The sequence below is a fragment of the Myxine glutinosa genome, chromosome 1 (assembly GCF_964187855.1).
Source record: "Myxine glutinosa chromosome 1, kmMyxGlut1.1, whole genome shotgun sequence".
In the NCBI taxonomy this organism is placed as follows: Eukaryota; Metazoa; Chordata; class Myxini; order Myxiniformes; family Myxinidae; genus Myxine; species Myxine glutinosa.
In genome coordinates this window covers 141,608,485-141,628,693 of record NC_136261.1, presented here as the reverse complement: position 1 = coordinate 141,628,693, position 20,209 = coordinate 141,608,485, and the positions used below count along the sequence as shown (strand labels likewise).

Below are 20,209 nucleotides of genomic sequence, written 5' to 3'. Positions count from 1 at the left end.
CCATAAAGGTGTGTGGCCTTCCTTAAGGCCATGTTTGGCAATAGCAGATCTGCTGGGATAATTACATTCAAATGCTTTTTGGTGTTCAGCAATACGTTGACCTAAGGTCCTCCCGGTTTCACCCACATACTCAGCTCCACAACCACAGGGCACTACGTATACCACTCCTGACCTGTCCTTCCTCGGAAGCTTGTCCTTGACCTTCATCAGGGCTTGGCGAAGGGTGAAAACCGGTGTGAAACTAACCCTCACTCCTGCCGATTTCAAAATTCTGCCGACCCTCTGTGAAACCCCCGGTACAAAAGGCAGAACACACAAACCCTTTGGTTGTGCTCTCGGTCTCAGCCTGTTGTGTGGGGAAGCCCTTATCGTTTTCCTGTTGGGTAGCAAGCTGTCAGGATAACCATTTGCCCTTAACACATTTTGAAGATGGTCCACCTCACTCATCTTGTCTTCAAAGGTAGATGGTAAATCACGTGCTCTTTTTGAGAGGGTGTGCACCACCGATCTTTTGTGTTCCATTGGATGGCAATAATTGAAATCAAGGTTGCGATCAGTGTGTGTTGGTTTTCTGTACACCGTTACCTTTAAGGCTTCTTTGGGATCCCTTGCTACGAGTGTATCCAGGAAGGGAAGGGCTCCATTTTGCTCCTCTTCAATGGTGAAATTAATGGAGGAAAAAGTTTTATTTATGGTCTCATGTATGATGCCCACCTCATCAGAGTGACAGATGACAAATGTGTCATCCACATACTGGAACCAAACACGTGGTTGCACTAACAGGGCTGGAATGGTGCGTTCCTCCAAATCCTCCATCACCATGTTGGCAATCACAGCCGATACCGGGGAACCCATGGCGGTGCCATAAACCTGCTTGTAATATACCTCATTAAATACAAAGTAGGTGGAAGAGAGGCAGGTAGAAAGCATGTCACAGACGTCCATCGGGCTTAAAGCTCCCGCAGTCTCTTTTCATCGATCATCTTCCATCAAACGCCGGTTTGCCACCTCAATCGCCAGGGCTATGGGCACGTTGGTAAATAAAGACACAACATCAAACGAAACCATGGTCTCGTGTGCTTCGATGGTGAGCTGCTTCACTCTTTCAGTATAAGTTGCATATAAGGGGATGTTGAGATGATTTTATCACTCTTGAGGAAGATTAACGGAGGCGTGTGGCTTCACATGTTGTTAATCGAAACGTTGAGTCATTGTTTGTTCAATTAAAGGTTGGAGATCTTACCATGGAGTCATTTGGATATACTCCCAACCGCAAATCTTTGCTTATAATTATTGGCGAAATCCATGGGCAGGACATTGCCAAGAGATGCCGTCATTACACCAGCCTTGTGGAGCGGACCGAAGTAACGAAGGCACATCTTCGGTTTAACCATCTCTGTTTGGAACAGAACATTCTTCCGAAGCCTCTTCGTTTCAGACCTCCCATGCCGGGTTTGAAAGCTAAGCAGATCATGCAGGCAACAGGACGGAGGTTTCCTCGTTTGCGCATTTCAAACTGCCACCATCGCCTCGCTAAACGGTATGACCAGGTGCAACGGTTGGCTCGTACTATTGCACCAAGACTACCTGTCGAGTTATGGGATTGAGTACAACGGAGAGCTCACACTTTCGCGGAGCACACTAGGACATCGGTGGGGAAACGACATCAACGAAAGTTCACAGCATTGGTTGATGAAACCACACATCGCATGACTCCCGTCGTTGACGTGAACATTCTTCGGAACCGGTGGGTGGTTAACCGGTCGAGTACGCAGCTCTCGGAGGCACAAACCAGCTTATTGCAGAAGGGCCTTAATTTTGCCAGCACTCCCCGATTTGTTCCGAAAGACACCATTGTATCACGGGTGGAATCTGCGATGATGAATCTTGATAACACCACCAAGAACGAAATCAGATCACGTGTGGCTGCTGTTTTACTTCGCCCTCCGCAATTTTCACGCAACAATTTCAATTTGGACCCGAAAGAACAACAAGCTTTACGAGAGTTATGCAACATGGACGATGTGGTGTTCTTACCAGCGGACAAAGGACGGGCAACGGTGCTCATGGATCGTCTTGTATACACGAACAAAATGCAGGATATGTTGGCTGACCAAAGTACTTATGAACGCTTAACCGCAGATCCAACGAAGAAGGAGGAACGAAGGTTAAACCCAATGCTTGCCAGATTAAAAGCGACTGGGAGATTATCAGCTGCGGCATACAAACGTCTGTACAGCAGTAAGGGCGTGGCTCCCAGGGCATACGGGCTACCGAAAGTGCACAAAGAGGGATTTCCGCTACGGTTAATCGTTTCCTGTATTAATGGTCCATCATATGCGCTATCCAAGTTTTTGGCAAACATTTTGAAGCATTTGGTGGGGACGACAGAGCGAACCGTACACAATAGCACAGCATTTGCTGAAAGAGTGAAGCAGCTCACCATCGAGGCACACGAGACCATGGTTTCGTTTGATGTTGTGTCTTTATTTACCAACGTGCCCATAGCCCTGGCGATTGAGGTGGCAGACCGGCGTTTGATGGAGGATGATCGATGGAAAGAGACTGCGGGAGCTTTAAGCCCGATGGACGTCTGTGACATGCTTTCTACCTGCCTCTCTTCCACCTACTTTGTATTTAATGAGGTATATTACAAGCAGGTTTATGGCACCGCCATGGGTTCCCCGGTATCGGCTGTGATTGCCAACATGGTGATGGAGGATTTGGAGGAACGCACCATTCCAGCCCTGTTAGTGCAACCACGTGTTTGGTTCCAGTACGTGGATGACACATTTGTCATCTGTCATTCTGATGAGGTGGGCATCATCCATGAGACCATAAATAAAACTTTTTCCTCCATTAATTTCACCATTGAAGAGGAGAAAAATGGAGCCCTTCCCTTCCTGGATACACTCGTAGCAAGGGATCCCAAAGGAGCCTTAAAGGTAACAGTGTACAGAAAACCTACACACACTGATCGCTACCTTGATTTCAAGTCTTGCCATCCAATGGAACACAAAAGATCGGTGGTGCACACCCTCTCAAAAAGAGCACGTGATTTACCATCTACCTTTGAAGACAAGATGAGTGAGGTGGACCATCTTCAAAATGTGTTAAGGGCAAATGGCTATCCTGACAGCTTGCTACCCAACAGGAAAACGATAAGGGCTTCCCCACACAACAGGCTGAGACCGAGAGAACAACCAAAGGGTTTGTGTGTTCTCCCTTTTGTACCGGGGGTTTCACAGAGGGTCGGCAGAATTTTGAAATCGGCAGGAGTGAGGGTGAGTTTCACACCGGTTTTCACCCTTCGCCAAGCCCTTATGAGGGTCAAGGACAAGCTTCCGAGGAAGGATAGGTCAGGGGTGGTATACGTAGTGCCTTGTGGTTGTGGAGCTGAGTATGTGGGTGAAACCGGGAGGACCTTAGGTCAACGTATTGCTGAACACCAAAAAGCATTTGAATGTAATTATCCTAGCAGATCTGCTATTGCCAAACACGGCCTTAAGGAAGGCCACACACCTTTATGGGATAGGGTTAATATTTTGGGTTCCACACCCAACAGAAACAGAAGACGTGTTTTGGAGGCTTGGCACACAGAAGAAACTGTTACCTCGATCACACAAGAGGTCGTTGACTTACCGGTAGCTTTTGACCCACTCTTGTGTAAACGAAGCAGGCATTCCGTACTTTGAACAACGAGTCCACATAATATGTCACACAAGGTTTTTATTCGGACAATTTGCCTCTTCCCCCTCCCCCCCTCCCTCCAAACCACCCTTCTCCCAAACCCCCCATCCGCTTCCACCCCCCCCTCTGGTTCCCCCTCCCCATTTTATCCCCCCCTATAATCCCCCTCCTACCTGCATTCCCCTTTACCGCATAGGGCCACATGTGATGATCTTGATATTATGGCAATTTTATTTTATCTTAAAAAAATTTTTGCTTTAATATATTTACAGTTTTTATTTAATTTACAATTTAATTGTTTACAAGTTTAACTTTTAAATAAATGTAATGATTGTTTTCTAAACACGAGTTATAATCCAGCATTGCTTACAGGATTATTTTGAACCGTTAATATGCGGTTGATTTTTGAATTTGGTCAATAACGTCTCCGTTCACGAGAGCGGTGTGATACGGTTTCATTGGCTGTCCAGCTTTGCCCACCCCACTTTGCATATACCCCGCCCACTTTGCATATAAGGGGATGTTGAGATGATTTTATCACTCTTGAGGAAGATTAACGGAGGCGTGTGGCTTTGTCACATGTTGTTAATCGAAACGTTGAGTCATTGTTTGTTCAATTAAAGGTTGGAGATCTTACCATGGAGTCATATATGTATATATATATCTTAGAAAACAGTTGCTGAAATGCCATAACTGGATGTTGTTGTTCTAACATCCAGTCAGCTGGCATGGTGACAGTCGAAAGTGCTGCAGTTGAGAAACAGACTTGGGATGGATGGTTTTAAATGCATCCATATTGGAGGAAATAGGGATTTTAAAATAATAGGTGGACAGATAAACGTGTGTGTGTGTGTATGTGTGTTGGGTGTGTGTGGGTGTGTGTTGGGTGTGTGAGTGTGTGTGTGTGTGTGTGTGTGTGTGTGTGTGTGTGCATTCACCCTTGTGTTTTGTGAGTGAGTTTTTCTGCCTGCAATGTTCTACTTTAAAATAGATCGTTCATTCTCAGATGTTCTGTTATGTAATTACTGTCATCCTTATACCTCGATGAGGCTTTCCATTGTTAAAGCCTTGTCTTCTTTGGTCTTCTTTTATGTCACCCTCTCCCCATTTTCTATCATTATTTGGTCTGTCTTTGTCTGTATATATCTTAACATTTGCTTTTATCAATTTTTCACATGTTATGCACGTAGCTCTCTACCAAAGTATTTTTTGAATTGCTTATTGTTGAATAAGCAAAGTAATTATTGAATAAATAACTTTATTCTCAAACTTGCTGTGGTCTAAATTTGCATTTAGTCTTGTTTCCACCATTTTGTCTTTTGAATAAAACATGATTGTCAAAAGGTCGTGCATATGTAAGTTTATGGACATCTTGTCTATTACACACCTCTTCTTTTGGGTAATGATCTATGAGACGAGTCTTTTGGAGATCTCTTTCTACATCTCCTTTGTAGTCTGCGAGTAATTTACCTGTGATATTATTTACTCTTACTCTTTTTCCAATCATTCTTGTATGGCAGGCTGCCTTCTCAGATTTCCTGCAGAGGAGTTCTAAAGATTTGGCGAAGCATGTCAAAGTGGTGGTAGGTGGGAAGCGGCGGATAATGTTGGATCTGAGGAGTGGTGTGGGAGAGGGTGGGGGTAGGTGACACAAATGCTTTGTTTTGTTCACAGGACTCAGAGAGAAAATGGGAACACACTTTCAGCAGGGAACAATTATACACACACACACGCACACGCACACACACACACATTCACACACACACACACACACACACACACACACACACACACACACACACACACACACACACATTCACACACACATTCACACACACACACAACACACATACACACACACACATTCACACACACACACACACACACACACACACACACACACACACACACACACACACACATTCACACACACACACACAACACACATACACACACACACACACATTCACACACACACACACAACACACATACACACACACACCCACACACCCAACACAAATACACACACCCACACACACACCCAACACACATACATACACACACACACATGCACACACACACACACCCAACACACATGCACACGCATAAACATATACACAGACACACACACACACCCAACACATACACACACACACACACACACACACACACACACACACACACCCAACACATACACACACACACACACACACACACACACCCAACACATACACAACACATATATATACACACACACACACACACAGACACACACACACAACACATACACACACACACACACACACACACACACACAACACACATATACACATCCACACCCAACACACATACACACACCCACACACACCCAACACACACACCCAACACACATACACACACACACACACACACACACACACACACATTCACACACACACACACACACACATACATACACACACACACACACACTGCTGTAAACAATTGGGTGGGTGCATGTTTGATGAGCAACACTTTTATTTGCATATTTTGCCTGGATTATTATACAGCTGATTATTCTTTTGAATTGATGGCTGATTAAAGCGTAGAACTCATTCATTTCAGCAATTTCTATAGATGTTTAACTTTGCAAGGAACTGAAACTTTGTTTTCTTTTTCAGTGTGATGGGGTCGATTTAACTGCCAAAATCCAGGAGTCGAAATTCCTGTGCATTGTATTTTTGAACATTCCAAGGTAAAGATTTATGAGCTGCCAGGCGGAGGTTCCGGTTGCTTTGCATGTTTACGCGCCGCCTCACGGCGAGCCTTTATCGGAAAGAACTTTCCCACACGGCCGTTCTCTCCAACGTATTGTAAATTTGTGATGCATGGAGAGTGCTCGGTCCCCATCGTTACTATAATATGGACAGAGGCCCAGCATGCACAGGCTTCTTTGTGTAGGAGTGTCATGATCTCTGCTGTGAAACCACCTCCATCGCAATAACATTATATCGCACGGGGTAAAATAAATTATTTGACTTCACATCAATCGCTGTAAACATCTTTTGAATGATCACGGCATAAAAAGAGATTTCAAAAACCTTTTATAACCAGTGGCACTTTCATCAATGCTGGACTTCTCTGTAAGCATGTAAGGCGTATGTCTTTGAAAACATACAATGCTTATGTTTAATTCACAGTTTGAATATTTTGTCGAATTTAATTGTTTTATTGTGAATTGTCAATCTCTTTTGTCTTTTGAGCCTCAGATTAAAATGCATACTGGGTTTCCTGTACTCCTTTGTTTCCTGTACTCCTTTGTTTCCTGTACTCCTTTGTTTCCTGTACTCCTTTGTTTCCTGTCAGCAAATTGAGTACCAGTTCACTGGTAATTCCCTGCTTGTCGTAAAAGGCGACAAAACGGGTTGGCGGCAAGAAGGGCATCTGGCCGTAAAACATTGCTTCGAAAAAAGGGGACCAAAAAACAACAACAACCACGGTCCCCGAAAAAGGCCAACCCCCGCTTGTGGGGGAAAATGGCCTCTAAAGGTGGCTTTTTTTGTTTACTGTACTCCTTTGTTTCCTGTACTCCTTTGTTTCCTGTACTCCTTTGTTTACTGTACTCCATTGTTTCCTGTACTCCTTTGTTTCCTGTACTCCTTTGTTTACTGTACTCCATTGTTTCCTGTACTCCTTTGTTTCCTGTACTCCTTTGTTTACTGTACTCCATTGTTTCCTGTACTCCTTTGTTTCCTGTACTCCTTTGTTTACTGTACTCCATTGTTTCCTGTACTCCTTTGTTTCCTGTACTCCTTTGTTCCCTGTACTCCTTTGTTCCCTGTACTCCTTTGTTTACTGTACTCCTTTGTTTACTGTACTCCTTTGTTTACTGTACTCCTTTGTTTACTGTACTCCATTGTTTCCTGTACTCCTTTGTTTCCTGTACTCCTTTGTTTCCTGTACTCCTTTGTTTCCTGTACTCCTTTGTTTCCTGTACTCATTTGTTTACTGTACTCCATTGTTTCCTGTACTCATTTGTTTCCTGTACTCCTTTGTTTCCTGTACTCCATTGTTTCCTGTACTCCTTTGTTTCCTGTACTCCTTTGTTTACTGTACTCCATTGTTTCCTGTACTCCTTTGTTTCCTGTACTCCTTTGTTCCCTGTACTCCTTTGTTTCCTGTACTCCTTTGTTTACTGTACTCCTTTGTTTCCTGTACTCCTTTGTTTCCTGTACTCCTTCGTTTCCTGTACTCCTTTGTTTACTGTACTCCTTTGTTTCCTGTACTCCTTTGTTTACTGTACTCCTTTGTTTCCTGTACTCCTTTGTTTACTGTACTCCTTTGTTTCCTGTGCTCCTTTGTTTCCTGTACTCCTTTGTTTCCTGTACGCCTTTGTTTCCTGTACTCCTTTGTTTCCTGTACTCCTTTGTTTACTGTACTCCTTTGTTTCCTGTACTCCTTTGTTTCCTGTACTCCTTTGTTTCCTGTACTCCTTTGTTTCCTGTACCCCTTTGTTTCCTGTACTCCTTTGTGTACTGTACTCCTTTGTTTCCTGTACTCCTTTGTTTACTGTACTCCTGTGTTTCCTGTACTCCTTTGTTTACTGTACTCCTTTGTTTCCTGTACCCCTCTGTTTCCTGTACTCCTTTGTGTACTGTACTCCTTTGTTTCCTGTACTCCTTTGTTTACTGTACTCCTGTGTTTCCTGTACTCCTTTGTTTACTGTACTCCTTTGTTTACTGTACTCCTTTGTTTCCTGTACTCCTTTGTTGCCTGTACTCCTTTGTTTACTGTACTCCTTTGTTTCCTGTACTCCTTTGTTTACTGTACTCCTTTGTTTCCTGTACTCCTTTGTTTACTGTACTCCTTTGTTTACTGTACTCCTTTGTTTCCTGTACCCCTTTGTTTCCTGGACTCCTTTGTTTACTGTACTCCTTTGTTTACTGTACTCCTTTGTTTACTATACTCCTTTGTTTACTGTAGTCCGTTGTTTCCTGTACTCCATTGTTTCCTATACTCCTTTGTTTCCTGTACTCCTTTTAGTTACTGTACTCCTTTATTTACTGTACTCCTTTGTTTGCTGTACTCCTTTGTTTCCTGTACTCATTTGTCTCCTGTACTCCTTTGTCTCCCGTACTCCTTTGTTTCCTGTCCTCCTTTGTTTCCTGTACTCCTTTGTTTCCTGTACTCCTTTGTTTACTGTACTCCTTTGTTTACCCTACTCCTTTGTTTCCTGTACTCCTTTGTTTCCTGTACTCCTTTGTTTCCTGTACTCCTTTGTTTCCTGTACTCCTTTGTTGCTTTGTCTATTCAAATAAAAGTGCATTGAATGACACAAGGCCCCAAAATATCAAGATAAATAAGTGCACTAAAGTTTCAAACCTTTTTACATTATTCCAAACAATATGTTTTTCGATTTCATTACCAATATAACAAATCATTGCACTTTAACGGACCAAGGGTTGGACCAGTGGAACAAACTCATTATTTTCAGACATTGGTTTTCATGATGTTATATTAGAAAAATAAAAGTGTTAAAATTAATTATGGAAAATGTCATTGAAAATTTAGAGGTTAGGGGACAGTTATATATATATATATATACACACACATACATACATACATACATACACACACACACACACACACACACACACACACACACACACACACACACACATTTGTATAGCGCCAGGCCCATTAAAGGGTAATCTGGTCCTGGCCATCCTGAGGCATTGCCAGCAGAAGTCAATGTTGCAAAGCATTCTTTCTTTCAAAGGGGAATGTGAGGCCAACTGTACTGTTTGCATTAAGGTTGTGGGTGTTAGTAATCCCATGGTATCTGTTGGAAACATGATGGAATTTTATACTGGATCAAAAGCACCCTGACCAGATTCCATGTTCTGGGTTATCTGGATAATTAGCAAGCTGTTGCATAAACTATAAAGATAAAATGTGGCAATTAGCAAGCTATAATTAGCAAGTTCCAACTTCCTGTAGTAGTCGGGTGTGGTGGGATTTAGTTATACCAAAAGCATTATGGCTCATATATGATCTCCTGTGGGTAAGTTTATATTGCCTTTTTTTAGAGCATTTATTTATCTTTTTAAAACCCTTAACAGCGACAGAAAGGAATTTTGATACATTGCATGAAAGTTCAACCATTTCCCATTTCAGAAAAAGCGTTTGTCAATAACCAGTTAAGTTTCTTGATGATCTAGTTGTTACTGCATCCAGGTACTGCGCAGGAACGATGCCTTGGGGAAATCCAGGAGAGCACCATGACTTTGAGCCTCAGCGTCATGACGATGGCTACATTGAAGTTATTGGCTTCACCATGACTTCATTGGTGAGTCACAATCACCATTTGTGTGCAATAATTACCCTCGCCTGAGGAGAGGGTATTGCATTTGAGTCCGTTTGTTTGTCTGTTTGTCTGCACAGAATAAATATGATTTTCTCTGCAACTGTTGGTCCAATTGACAGGAAATTTTCACCATAGGTGCAACTCCACCTGTATAATTATTTAATGATAATTATGACGTCATAGGTCACGTGGTTCGGCCGCCATTTTGGAAAAACCGAAAAACTTTGCGCCTCTATGTCTCTGAAAGCGCTGCATAGAAAAAATTGAGACATGGCTCATTGTAAAGAACTCTCCATGGGGAATAAAATATGTTAATGATTATGTCATAGGTGCCTCCATTATGATGTCATAATTCGACAAGTACAAAACTTCATCCTATCAAGATGAAATTTATTGAGCGTCATGTCGGCATAAATTGGTTGAGAAAAAATAATTAATGATGACGTAATCAGTCACGTGGTTCGGCCGCCATATTTGAAAAACCGAAAACATTTGCGCCTCTATATCTCTGAAAGCGCTGCATAGAAAAAATTGAGACATGGCTCATTGTAAAGAACTCTCCATGTGGAATAAAATATGTTAATGATTATGTCATAGGTGCCTCTATTATGAAGTCATAATTTGACAAGTACAAAACTTCATCCGATTAAGATGAAATTTCTTGAGCATAATCTCGGAAGAAATTAGTGGAGAAAAATTAATGATGACGTCATCTGCCACGTGGTTCGTCACAGACGTCACCTGTACCAAAACATATTTGTTTTAACACAAAAGCCTTAAAAACCATTGAAAATACATCCTGGCGAGAGTTTGCAATCTCTGATTGCTCTTTATTGTTGCTTATGTGATTATTTCATCATCTTTTGGGCTGGCAGGATTGCCTAGACTCTAGACTCTAGAGGTATGCACACTTGCCTCTAAGCTGTCTAGCCTGGGTTTGAATGTCCACCCAGCTATAAACTGCCAACCTAGTGTTCCACAGGCAGGATGATTCATCAATGTGTGTGCTGTCCCTCAGATGGTCATTAGACTGGGAATCCCATGTGCCATTACTAGATGGTGGACCGTGGACGTTAAAGATTCCATGGTGTCCTTAGTGAAGAGTAGGTGAGCTATCACCATCATCCTGGCTAGATTACAAATTCCTGCCCTGACCTACAGAGGTCGTGGCAATCAGCAGCATAGCCATGCCTTCAGCTAATAATGCTATCCCACAGTCTCTTGCTCCATTCAAAATAAGATAATCTATTGTTGCATTTCCTATGGCACAAAAAGTCTATATGTATAGTATGTTACAGGCTACGCTTTATAGAGCACAGACAAGGCTTGAGACATTTTATTTCTGACTAGCACATGTGCTCGGAATCCAAAATGATCACTTGCACAGAATAGCCATTTTTAGTCCTGCAGTCAAATTGTTGACTCACAGTAATCAATGTTCCTGCAGTACAAAAGCACCTGGTGTCCTTTGTGGCATGCATTTGCTGAGTATCACGCGCACACACCATTATGCATAATGCACACTGTAATGTCCCAGTAAAAAAAATTTTTCATCCTCCATGGTGAGAGCTTGCTTCCACAAAAGATGCAAAATATATCAGTGCCTCAATTTTTTTTTCAAATATTTCAATCAAAAAAATTCAAAAGGTATTTCATAAATGATCACAGTGATATCTAAGTTGCAGAATTCAAAATCATCACAACAATTAAAAATTTCCCCACCCAACCACTTATTTTAACATGAATCTACGTCCTTCCTGATTGAATACTGGCCAGGCACGAGAATATTCTCCAGAGTAGAGATACCATCCGTGTTCCCTTGGAAAGAGAGGAGACAGGAATAATGTATATCCCCAAAAGATAATAAAGTGCAATCTTTATGTAGGATGTAACCTGATGTGGTTAAAAAAAGAAAAAAATATTTGAAATCTCCCTTAATGTATGAACGGATTTGTCTTCACATCAAAGAACACAGAATACTGCTTTTGTTGGTGTTTCTTACTCCACCATGTTGTAGTTTTAATTATAGCAAAAGGAAAAGGGTGAGGTTGCACATGCACATTGCACTGATGAGGTTTAACGCCTACTTTTGGAAAAGGAAATATTCCAGTAATTTACTAACAGTCTGGAGCCTTGATGTGTATATATATATATATACGTAGTGTGTTCAAAAAGTATCCGACCTTTATTTTTCGTGCGTAAAAAAAAAGAAGCTAGGGAGGCGTTGATTGGTGCACGTATGTAGGCGATCCTACTGCACACGCGTGAATTTTTTCCCACCTGCAGAAGCTGTCATTCGACAGCAGACCGCCGATGAGTGAGGACATGTAAGTGAGCGCCGTCGGATTTTCGTTTTTGACAAAATGACGGAAAAACTTGAACAACGCTACTGCATCAAATTTTGTGTTTTTTGGCCTCGGGGATGTTGGATGCTTCCATTGTGATGACTGCAACTTGGTTTCTGGGTCGTACCCATAAACCCAGGACTCACCGCCAGTGATCACTGTGTTGAGGAAGCTGGGATCGCTGTTCACAGTCTCCAGCATGTCCTGTGTGATCTCCAAACGGAGTTGCTTCTGCTCAATCGTTAGCAGCTTTGGTACGAACTTCGCTGAGATTCTCCTGAAGCCCAAATCCTCCTTCATAATGGAATGAACGGTGTTGAATCTTGCGGATTGTTTCCACTTGGGAATCGCCAAGCTTTACACAAAATTTGATGCAGTAGCGTTGTTCAAGTTTTTCCGTCATTTTGTCAAAAACGAAAATCCGACGGCGCTCACTTACATGTCCTCACTGATTGGCGGTCTGCCGTCGAATGACAGCTTCTGCAGGTGGGAAAAAATTCACGCGTGTGCAATAGGATCACCTACATATGTGCACCAATCAACGCCTCCCTAGCTTCTTTTTTTTTACGCACGAAAAATAAAGGTCGGATACTTTTTGAACACAGGTCGGTTGGTCGGTACTTACTTTTTCCACATGCGAAATTTGCATTTATGTTTATTTAAATTATACAATGGACTACAAAATGTAAATGTTTCATGATATTTGTTATGTTATATCACCTTTATCTATCAATATTGTTGAAATGAAGATCAAATAGCTCTATGTTGAAATATGTTGAAAAAGTCAAAACTTTACATGGGGTGTACTTACTTTTTCACGTGACAGTGTATATATATATAATTATATATATATATATATATATATATATATATATATATATATATATATATATATATATATATATATATATATATATATATATATACATACATATATATACAGACTTGGCATTTAATATGGAATTTTTTTTTTGTGGGGGTGAACTTACTTTTCAAGATGTCTTAGAACCAAAAGTTCATTGGAATTATATTGAAATTATTCTAGATTTTTTTAATGTGACCTTTAAAAGAAACAAAAACCACATTTGACATTTCGAAACAAATAAATTGATCCTTGAAAGTGATGTGAACTGATATCGAACTCAATTCATGGACAGTACTGTGTTAAACTTCTGTACGTTTTCCAGAAGTATCTCTTTATTTTGCACATTAGCCAAATTTTTTTTTAACAAAAACAAAAGTTAAATTATGACTGGGATTACGGACAGTAAAATTACAGTTCAGTACTTCGTGTAACCCCCACGAGCATTCAGGAGAGCACGTACACGTTGAGGCATGCTGTTCACGAGATTTGCCAAGGTTTGGACAGGAATTGCTTGCCATACAGTGACAATAGCCTGCTGCAATTCACGCACAGATGTCGGATGCTGGTCCAAGTGGTCGATTTAATGCATTAATTCTGCCCACAAGTTCTCTATCGGATTCATATCCGGGGATATGGCAGGCCACTCCATATGCTCTACACCACGGTCAGCAAGAAAGTGTTGGATCATGCGAGCACGATGAGGCCGTGCATTGTCATCTTGGAAGACAAAGTTTCCTCGAAAGGCTGCACGAGCAAATGGAAGCAATGTTTCTTCCAGAATGGCCCTGTACTTGAACTGGTTCAGGTTTCCATTCAGAACAACCAGATCAGTTTTACCCCCTGCATGAAAAGCAGCCCAAACGGTCACCCCACCACCTCCAGCTTGGACTCTTGGCACTATGCAATCTTTGTTGTAGGCTTCATGCACTTGTCTGCACACTCGGACGCGGCCATCTTGACGATAGACCAGAAATCTAGACTCGTCACTGAAGATCACGTGATTCCAGTGTCCTGGCTGCCATTGACGGTGCTCTCTGGCCCACTGCAATCGGCGCTGGCGGTGTTGTCTGGTCAGGCATGGCTTTCTCAGGGGACGCCTGGCACGATAGCCTGCTTGAACCAGTCGTTGGTTGACTAGCCTTCTGGATACAGGCACATTTGTCAGTTGCTGCCACTCAGCCCGAAGCCGATTAGCTGACTTGGTACGGCCATTGCGGACTAACCGGTGCAGCTGGCGATCATCCCTCCTTGTGGTTCTGCGGGGACGTCCTGGCCTCGGTATTGGAGTAGGGACACCCCTCTGAGCATTTCGTTTCAGGATCTTTGACACCTGACCTTGAGTGATGCCATACTGCCGAGCAATAGCACGCTGTTTCATGCCGTAATTTCGTAAAACCACCACTCCATGACAAACAGCATTGTCGAGTTGACGGACCATCTCCAGAGGAAGCGGCAATAACTTTTGGAGATGTGCAGCAGTTGTTTTCCACTAATACAGAACGCAACAACCCTTGTATACCCGACTGTGAAGCCAATCATCAAATGCACCTGTCCGTACATTTTGCCACGCCACCTGTGATATAATCCTGTTGTTGACTTCTTGCTGCAACAGACAATCAGTGACATGGTTCTTTTAACAAATAAATCACCAAAGTGTAAAAGAAACTCTCTAGATTGATATACTGAGTTACGAAAGTAAACCCAAGTCAAGAAAAAAAAAATATTCCATATTAAATGCCAAGTCTGTATATACATAGTGTGGAATTAATTTGTATAATTAATTTCAAAACACCCCTAGCTACATGTGTGCCTCACTGACTGGGTCCTCAGTCTAGGTCCTGAGCATCATCCCGTTTCGGCCCTTCAACCTCAATACGGTCACGGTCAGCTAAGGTGGGCCAGCAGGGGCACATACACCTCCACATGCAGCAGCTACACCTGGATGTGTGCATACCCCCACCCGCAGCCAGTGAGAACACAGACTACAACAACAAAACCGCCTCCACTCCCAGAATCCACAGCCCCTCGCCCACTCACTCACACCTAACAAACCGACCACCTACCCTTACGACATGCACAACTCAAGCAAAAACACATTCATGCAAAACCACACCCACTCCTGCAACACACACACACACACACACACACACACACACACACACACACACACAACACACACCATTCACACATCTCCATTTCTCTTCCACGCTCAGTTACTACCCCTTTAGGCTGAAATGAACCACCACCCACAACCTCAACCTATACCATTTGACATGCCTCCATAAACTTCCTCCCAATCCAAAGTGAGCCTTTCAAGACAACCTTGGCCACTCTGTCACACATCCTCCTTCTTTCTGTCCCACACACTCCAAGCCAAGCAAGAAATGCAGAAAAGGATTTGCCAATATACCCTCTTCACCCCACCTCAAATGGCTGACAATAAACTCGCCAACCCTTCTCCCGACACTCTGCCTCCAGCTCACTCCACTTTCCTCTCTTCCTCTCGTGCACCTCCTCCATGTTCTCTTCACAAGGTACAGACCATTCCCTTAAGATGACCTGTCTTGTTGCACCTGACCAGATGACTTTGTCAGGCGGCAACCTTGTCACACAGATCTCCTCTGGGAATACCAATTGTGGCTTTAGGTCTGACACCACCTGCCAATCACAAGCATCTGACAGCCCTCTTGCTTTCCACCTCCTCCTCTTTCCACCTCTTACCACTTGGCCCTCTTTGACAAACACCTCTCCTCCATCTGTCTCCTTCTCCACTCTTCTCTCTCTCGATCTCAGCACCTCATGTTGCACTACCACCGCCAGCACCTGATCGTGCCGCGACTTTATCTTCCTACTGACAATGCTACTGAGCATGCACTCAGTGCATGCTGTACCGTCGCAAACCTCCACACAAAGAACATCTCTCCTTCTGCAACAACCCCCACAATCTCAAGTTTACTGTTGATGGAAGCACATCATACGTTGCCCGCAACAGGAAACTCAACAATATTTGCTTCATCCTCCAAATCCCTTGCCACAATGTCCTCACCGGCAAACCTTCCCACCACGTCCAAGCACCTTGCTGTGCCTGTCTGACTGCTTTCACATATCTCCCCTCTTCCTCCTTTCTTCCCACCTCCCTCTCAACCATCTTCCTCCTCTCTTTCACACATGCCTTTTCCCATAGCTCATACTTCATCCATCCAACGCCATGCTTCCCGTGCTGTACCATCCCCATGACCTCCTCCTGTTGCAACCGCTCCTCCATCTCAACCACCTCTGCTCTTGCATTCCACTTCCAAGTTACCTTCTCCTCTGGGAGAGCATTCTTTACCACTGAATCACTTGAATCTCGCAACATCATGAACTCCCGCACTCTCACCACCTTAAACTCCTCGGTTAATTATGTCAAGGGAAACCGGAGTTTTCCACCCTGACCATAAAAGGCAATGTTCGTCAAACAGCGTGGAACTCCCAACCAAACCATCAGTCGACGTCGTGATGTCGAAAAGCGTCGTTCTAGTTCAATAATCAAATCTTGCTTGTCAATGAGACAGTTTTGTTGATATTGCAGTTGTACCGTTCTGGCCCCATGTTCAATTTGCATAATTGCATTTTTGCATTATGATTTTCTATTGCCTCTTGATGCTGGGTTTTTTCAGGAAAGTATAATTTATTATCTCTGCATATAGATATATTTGATGTCTTGCATGTACGAGCTCCTCCACGGATCTATACATATTATTTAAATAATTTTAAAGTTTTTAATTGATGATTGAGAATGGTTACCTGCTGTAACAAGTGTTAACAATTGAACTCTTATGCAATCTGGTTTGATAGCTTTATATTTGGCACTCCAATTGTTATCCAACTTTTTTTGCCTCACTGTATCTCAACCAAGTCTTTGGCTGGATAAAAAAAAAAAAAAAAAAAAAAAAAAACCAAGTCTTTGCTATCAACCAAGCTATCAACCAAGTCTTTGGCTGGATGTTGGATCATAATTTATATAAACTCCTTTGGATGATTAAATTGTGCGGTACTGTACCTTAAAATTAATTCCAATGAGCCATTAATTATATTTCAAGTAAATATGTGCTTGAGATATTTTTTCCCAAAGTGTTAATTTTTTCATTAATTATTTTTATGAGTAATTATTTTACACCGCTACTTTCCTATGCCAAAGGGCCCGGAAATGACGTGCGCTGAAAGGGAGTACTCAGTTTTCACTCCGGTTTCTTTCTTGTAGTACACCACTCCTTTCCTATGCCATCTCCAGGTGCTGCATGACATCATTGCCAGGCACCGAAGGGGACCCGGCAATGATGCGTGCTGAAAGGAAGTACTCAGTTTTCAATCTGGTTTATTGTTGTGCACCGCTCCTTTCCTGTGCCATCTCCAGGTGCTGCATGACATCATTACCGGGCACCGAAGGGGGCCCTGCAATGACATGCACTGAAAAGGGGTGCAGGCAACCACCTCTTAACGTCGCACAGTACTAAGTCATTTTCTTAGAAAGCCACAGCTTAATTAGCGCACGTTTTTGTTTAACATCGTGCTATTATTCGTTATAACGGCGTCTACCCATACATATTACAGTACTGCACCGTAAAGTGTCGGGAACTTCCTTTGCCACGCATCGTAAAGTGTCGGAAACCTACTCTGCCACACATCGTAAAGTGTCGAGAAACCTACTTTGCCATGCATCATAAAGTGTCAGGAAACCTACTTTGCCACGCATCGTAAAGTGTCGGGAAACCTACTTTGCCACGCATCATAAAGTGTCGAGAAACCTACTTTGCCGCACATCGTAAAATGTTGGGATCAGTAGCTACTGTACTTTGCTGTGCAGCGTTCTTACGTTGTGAAGTTGGCATCTACAAACTTTGTTATTACGCTAAGTAACTAGTGTGATGGGTCCAAAGAATGCAGCAAGTGAGTGTTGTGCTAAGAAAAGCAGAAAAAGCATGAGCTTAAATACAAAACTCGATGTATTAAGGTGGTTTGATGGAGGAGACCAAGCCATGGTCATTGGCCTGAGAGGCTTAGGCTTCCACCGACTACAGTCCGTACAATTTGCAAGAATGCAGATAAGATTCATGTGAGGGCTCAAGCTGTGACACCCATTAGTGCGACAAAGATTAGTAGGAGCAGAAGTAGTTTGATGGAGAACATGGAGAGGCCCCTTTCGGTTTGGATTGCTGACCAGAATCAGATAAATATTCCTATAAGTTTCCTTGTGATTCAAGCGAAAGCAAAGAGTTTGTTTGACGATTTGAAGAGTGAAGGTGGTGAAATTTCTCAAAAAGAAAATTTCATTGCAACCCAAGGCTGGTTCGAGCGTTACAAGAGACGCGTTGATTTGCATAGAAATGAATAATATCCCAAGAAAAAGATTTGAAGGCATAATCCGAGGGAGAGGTGGACAATTCTGCCTCTTCATCATCTCAGTGACTCCACTTCCTCAAACAAGCTTCATTATTATCATCGGTGAGTACAGTACATAGTTAACTTATTGTAGTAAACTTATTAAAACTTCAAATGCCTTGTGTCTGGTGAAAAAAAAAAGTATCGGGAACCTGACCCCCCCCCCCCCCCCCACCCCCTATTTACATTAATTATTATGGGGAAATTGGATTTGCTTAAAGTCGTTTGGGTAGTCGCACTTTTCAAGAACGTAACTGCAACGTTAATCGAGGCCTGCCTGTACTCAGTTTTCACTCCGGTTTCTTGTTTTCTTGTTGTACACCGCTCCTTTCCTATGGGTATGGCTATGCCATCTCCAGGTGCTGCATATCGTCATTGCCGAGCACTGAAGGTGGCCAGGCAATGACCGGTGCTGAAAGGGAGTACTCAGTTTTCACTCCGGTTGTTTGTTTTCTTGTTTTCTTGTTTGTTTATCCGGGCGATATCTCAGCCCTCTTTTGAGCTAGGAGGCTGAAATTTCGGCACAATAGTGAGCAAGTGCTTTGACAAAAACGGTATTGTTTGGTTTTTTGATTCATCAATTAATTGATTCGTTATTTAATTATTATCGATTAATTAAGTACTTATTTATTTCCTTTCTCATCTGGGCAATATGTCAGGCACCTTTTGAGCTAGGAAACTGAAATTTGGACATGACAGTGACCAAGTGATGTGGCTATAAAGGCTATTTTTGATTTATTGATTAATCAATAAATCGATTAATTATTTAATTATTTGATTAATGACTTAATTTTAAAAAAAATTATGTTACAGATTCGGATGAAACGGTGGTGGTGTAGGTATTATATTAGCCAATTGATTAATTATTTAATTATTTTATGATTACTATTTATTTATTTTCATCATTTATTTATTTCCTTTCTCATCTGGGCAACATCTCAGGCACCTTTTGAGCTTGGAAGCTGATATTTGGACACGACAGGGACAAAGTGATTTGGCTGTAAAGGATATTTTTTTATTTCTTGATTAATCAATTAATCGATTAATTATTTATTGATTAATCATTTAATTCTTTAATTTTTTCAATTAATGACTTATTTAATTAATCTTCAAAAAGTTACAGCTTCAGATGAAGCACTGGTGGTTTAGGTATGCTATTAGCCAATTGATTAAGAAAATATTGTATGATCATTATTTGTTGATTTTAATTATGCATTTATTCAATCAATTATTGTACACCTCTCTTTCCCAATACAGTCTCTATGAGCTGCACGGCGATATTGCTGGGTGCCGAAGGGGGCCCGGCAATGCCACGCTGGAGGATATTTATTTATTTGGCATGGGGACGGTGTACTTTGAATGTATCTGTACTTGTATAACTTTTATTCAAATATGCTTACCTTTAAGTAACTAACAGTAACTCCCAAACAGTAAAAAAAATTTGGGCTTACTCTTTTTGACTTCATGTGAACTTTCTGTGGCGCTGAAAGGATAGCTTAGAGGTAGGTATGCGCACTCATCTTTGAGCTGTCTATGCCGGA

General features: G+C 42.2%; 1 protein-coding gene across 10 annotated transcripts in view; it reads left to right on the top strand.

The window, feature by feature from the left end:
• The window catches only part of LOC137429041 (diacylglycerol kinase iota), a 687,154-nt gene that overhangs the window by 458,420 nt on the left and 208,525 nt on the right, over positions 1 to 20,209 (top strand). For all 10 annotated transcript variants that reach the window (XR_013623429.1, XR_013623428.1, XR_013623427.1 and 7 more), the window contains 3 exons: positions 5,211 to 5,273; positions 6,352 to 6,425; positions 9,908 to 10,019. Coding sequence is in view for 7 of the 10 variants with exons in the window: in XM_078777718.1 (XP_078633844.1) it covers positions 5,211 to 5,273; positions 6,352 to 6,425; positions 9,908 to 10,019 (249 nt within the window). In the remaining 3 variants the exon portion in view is untranslated. The remainder of the gene's footprint in view (positions 1 to 5,210; positions 5,274 to 6,351; positions 6,426 to 9,907; positions 10,020 to 20,209) is intronic.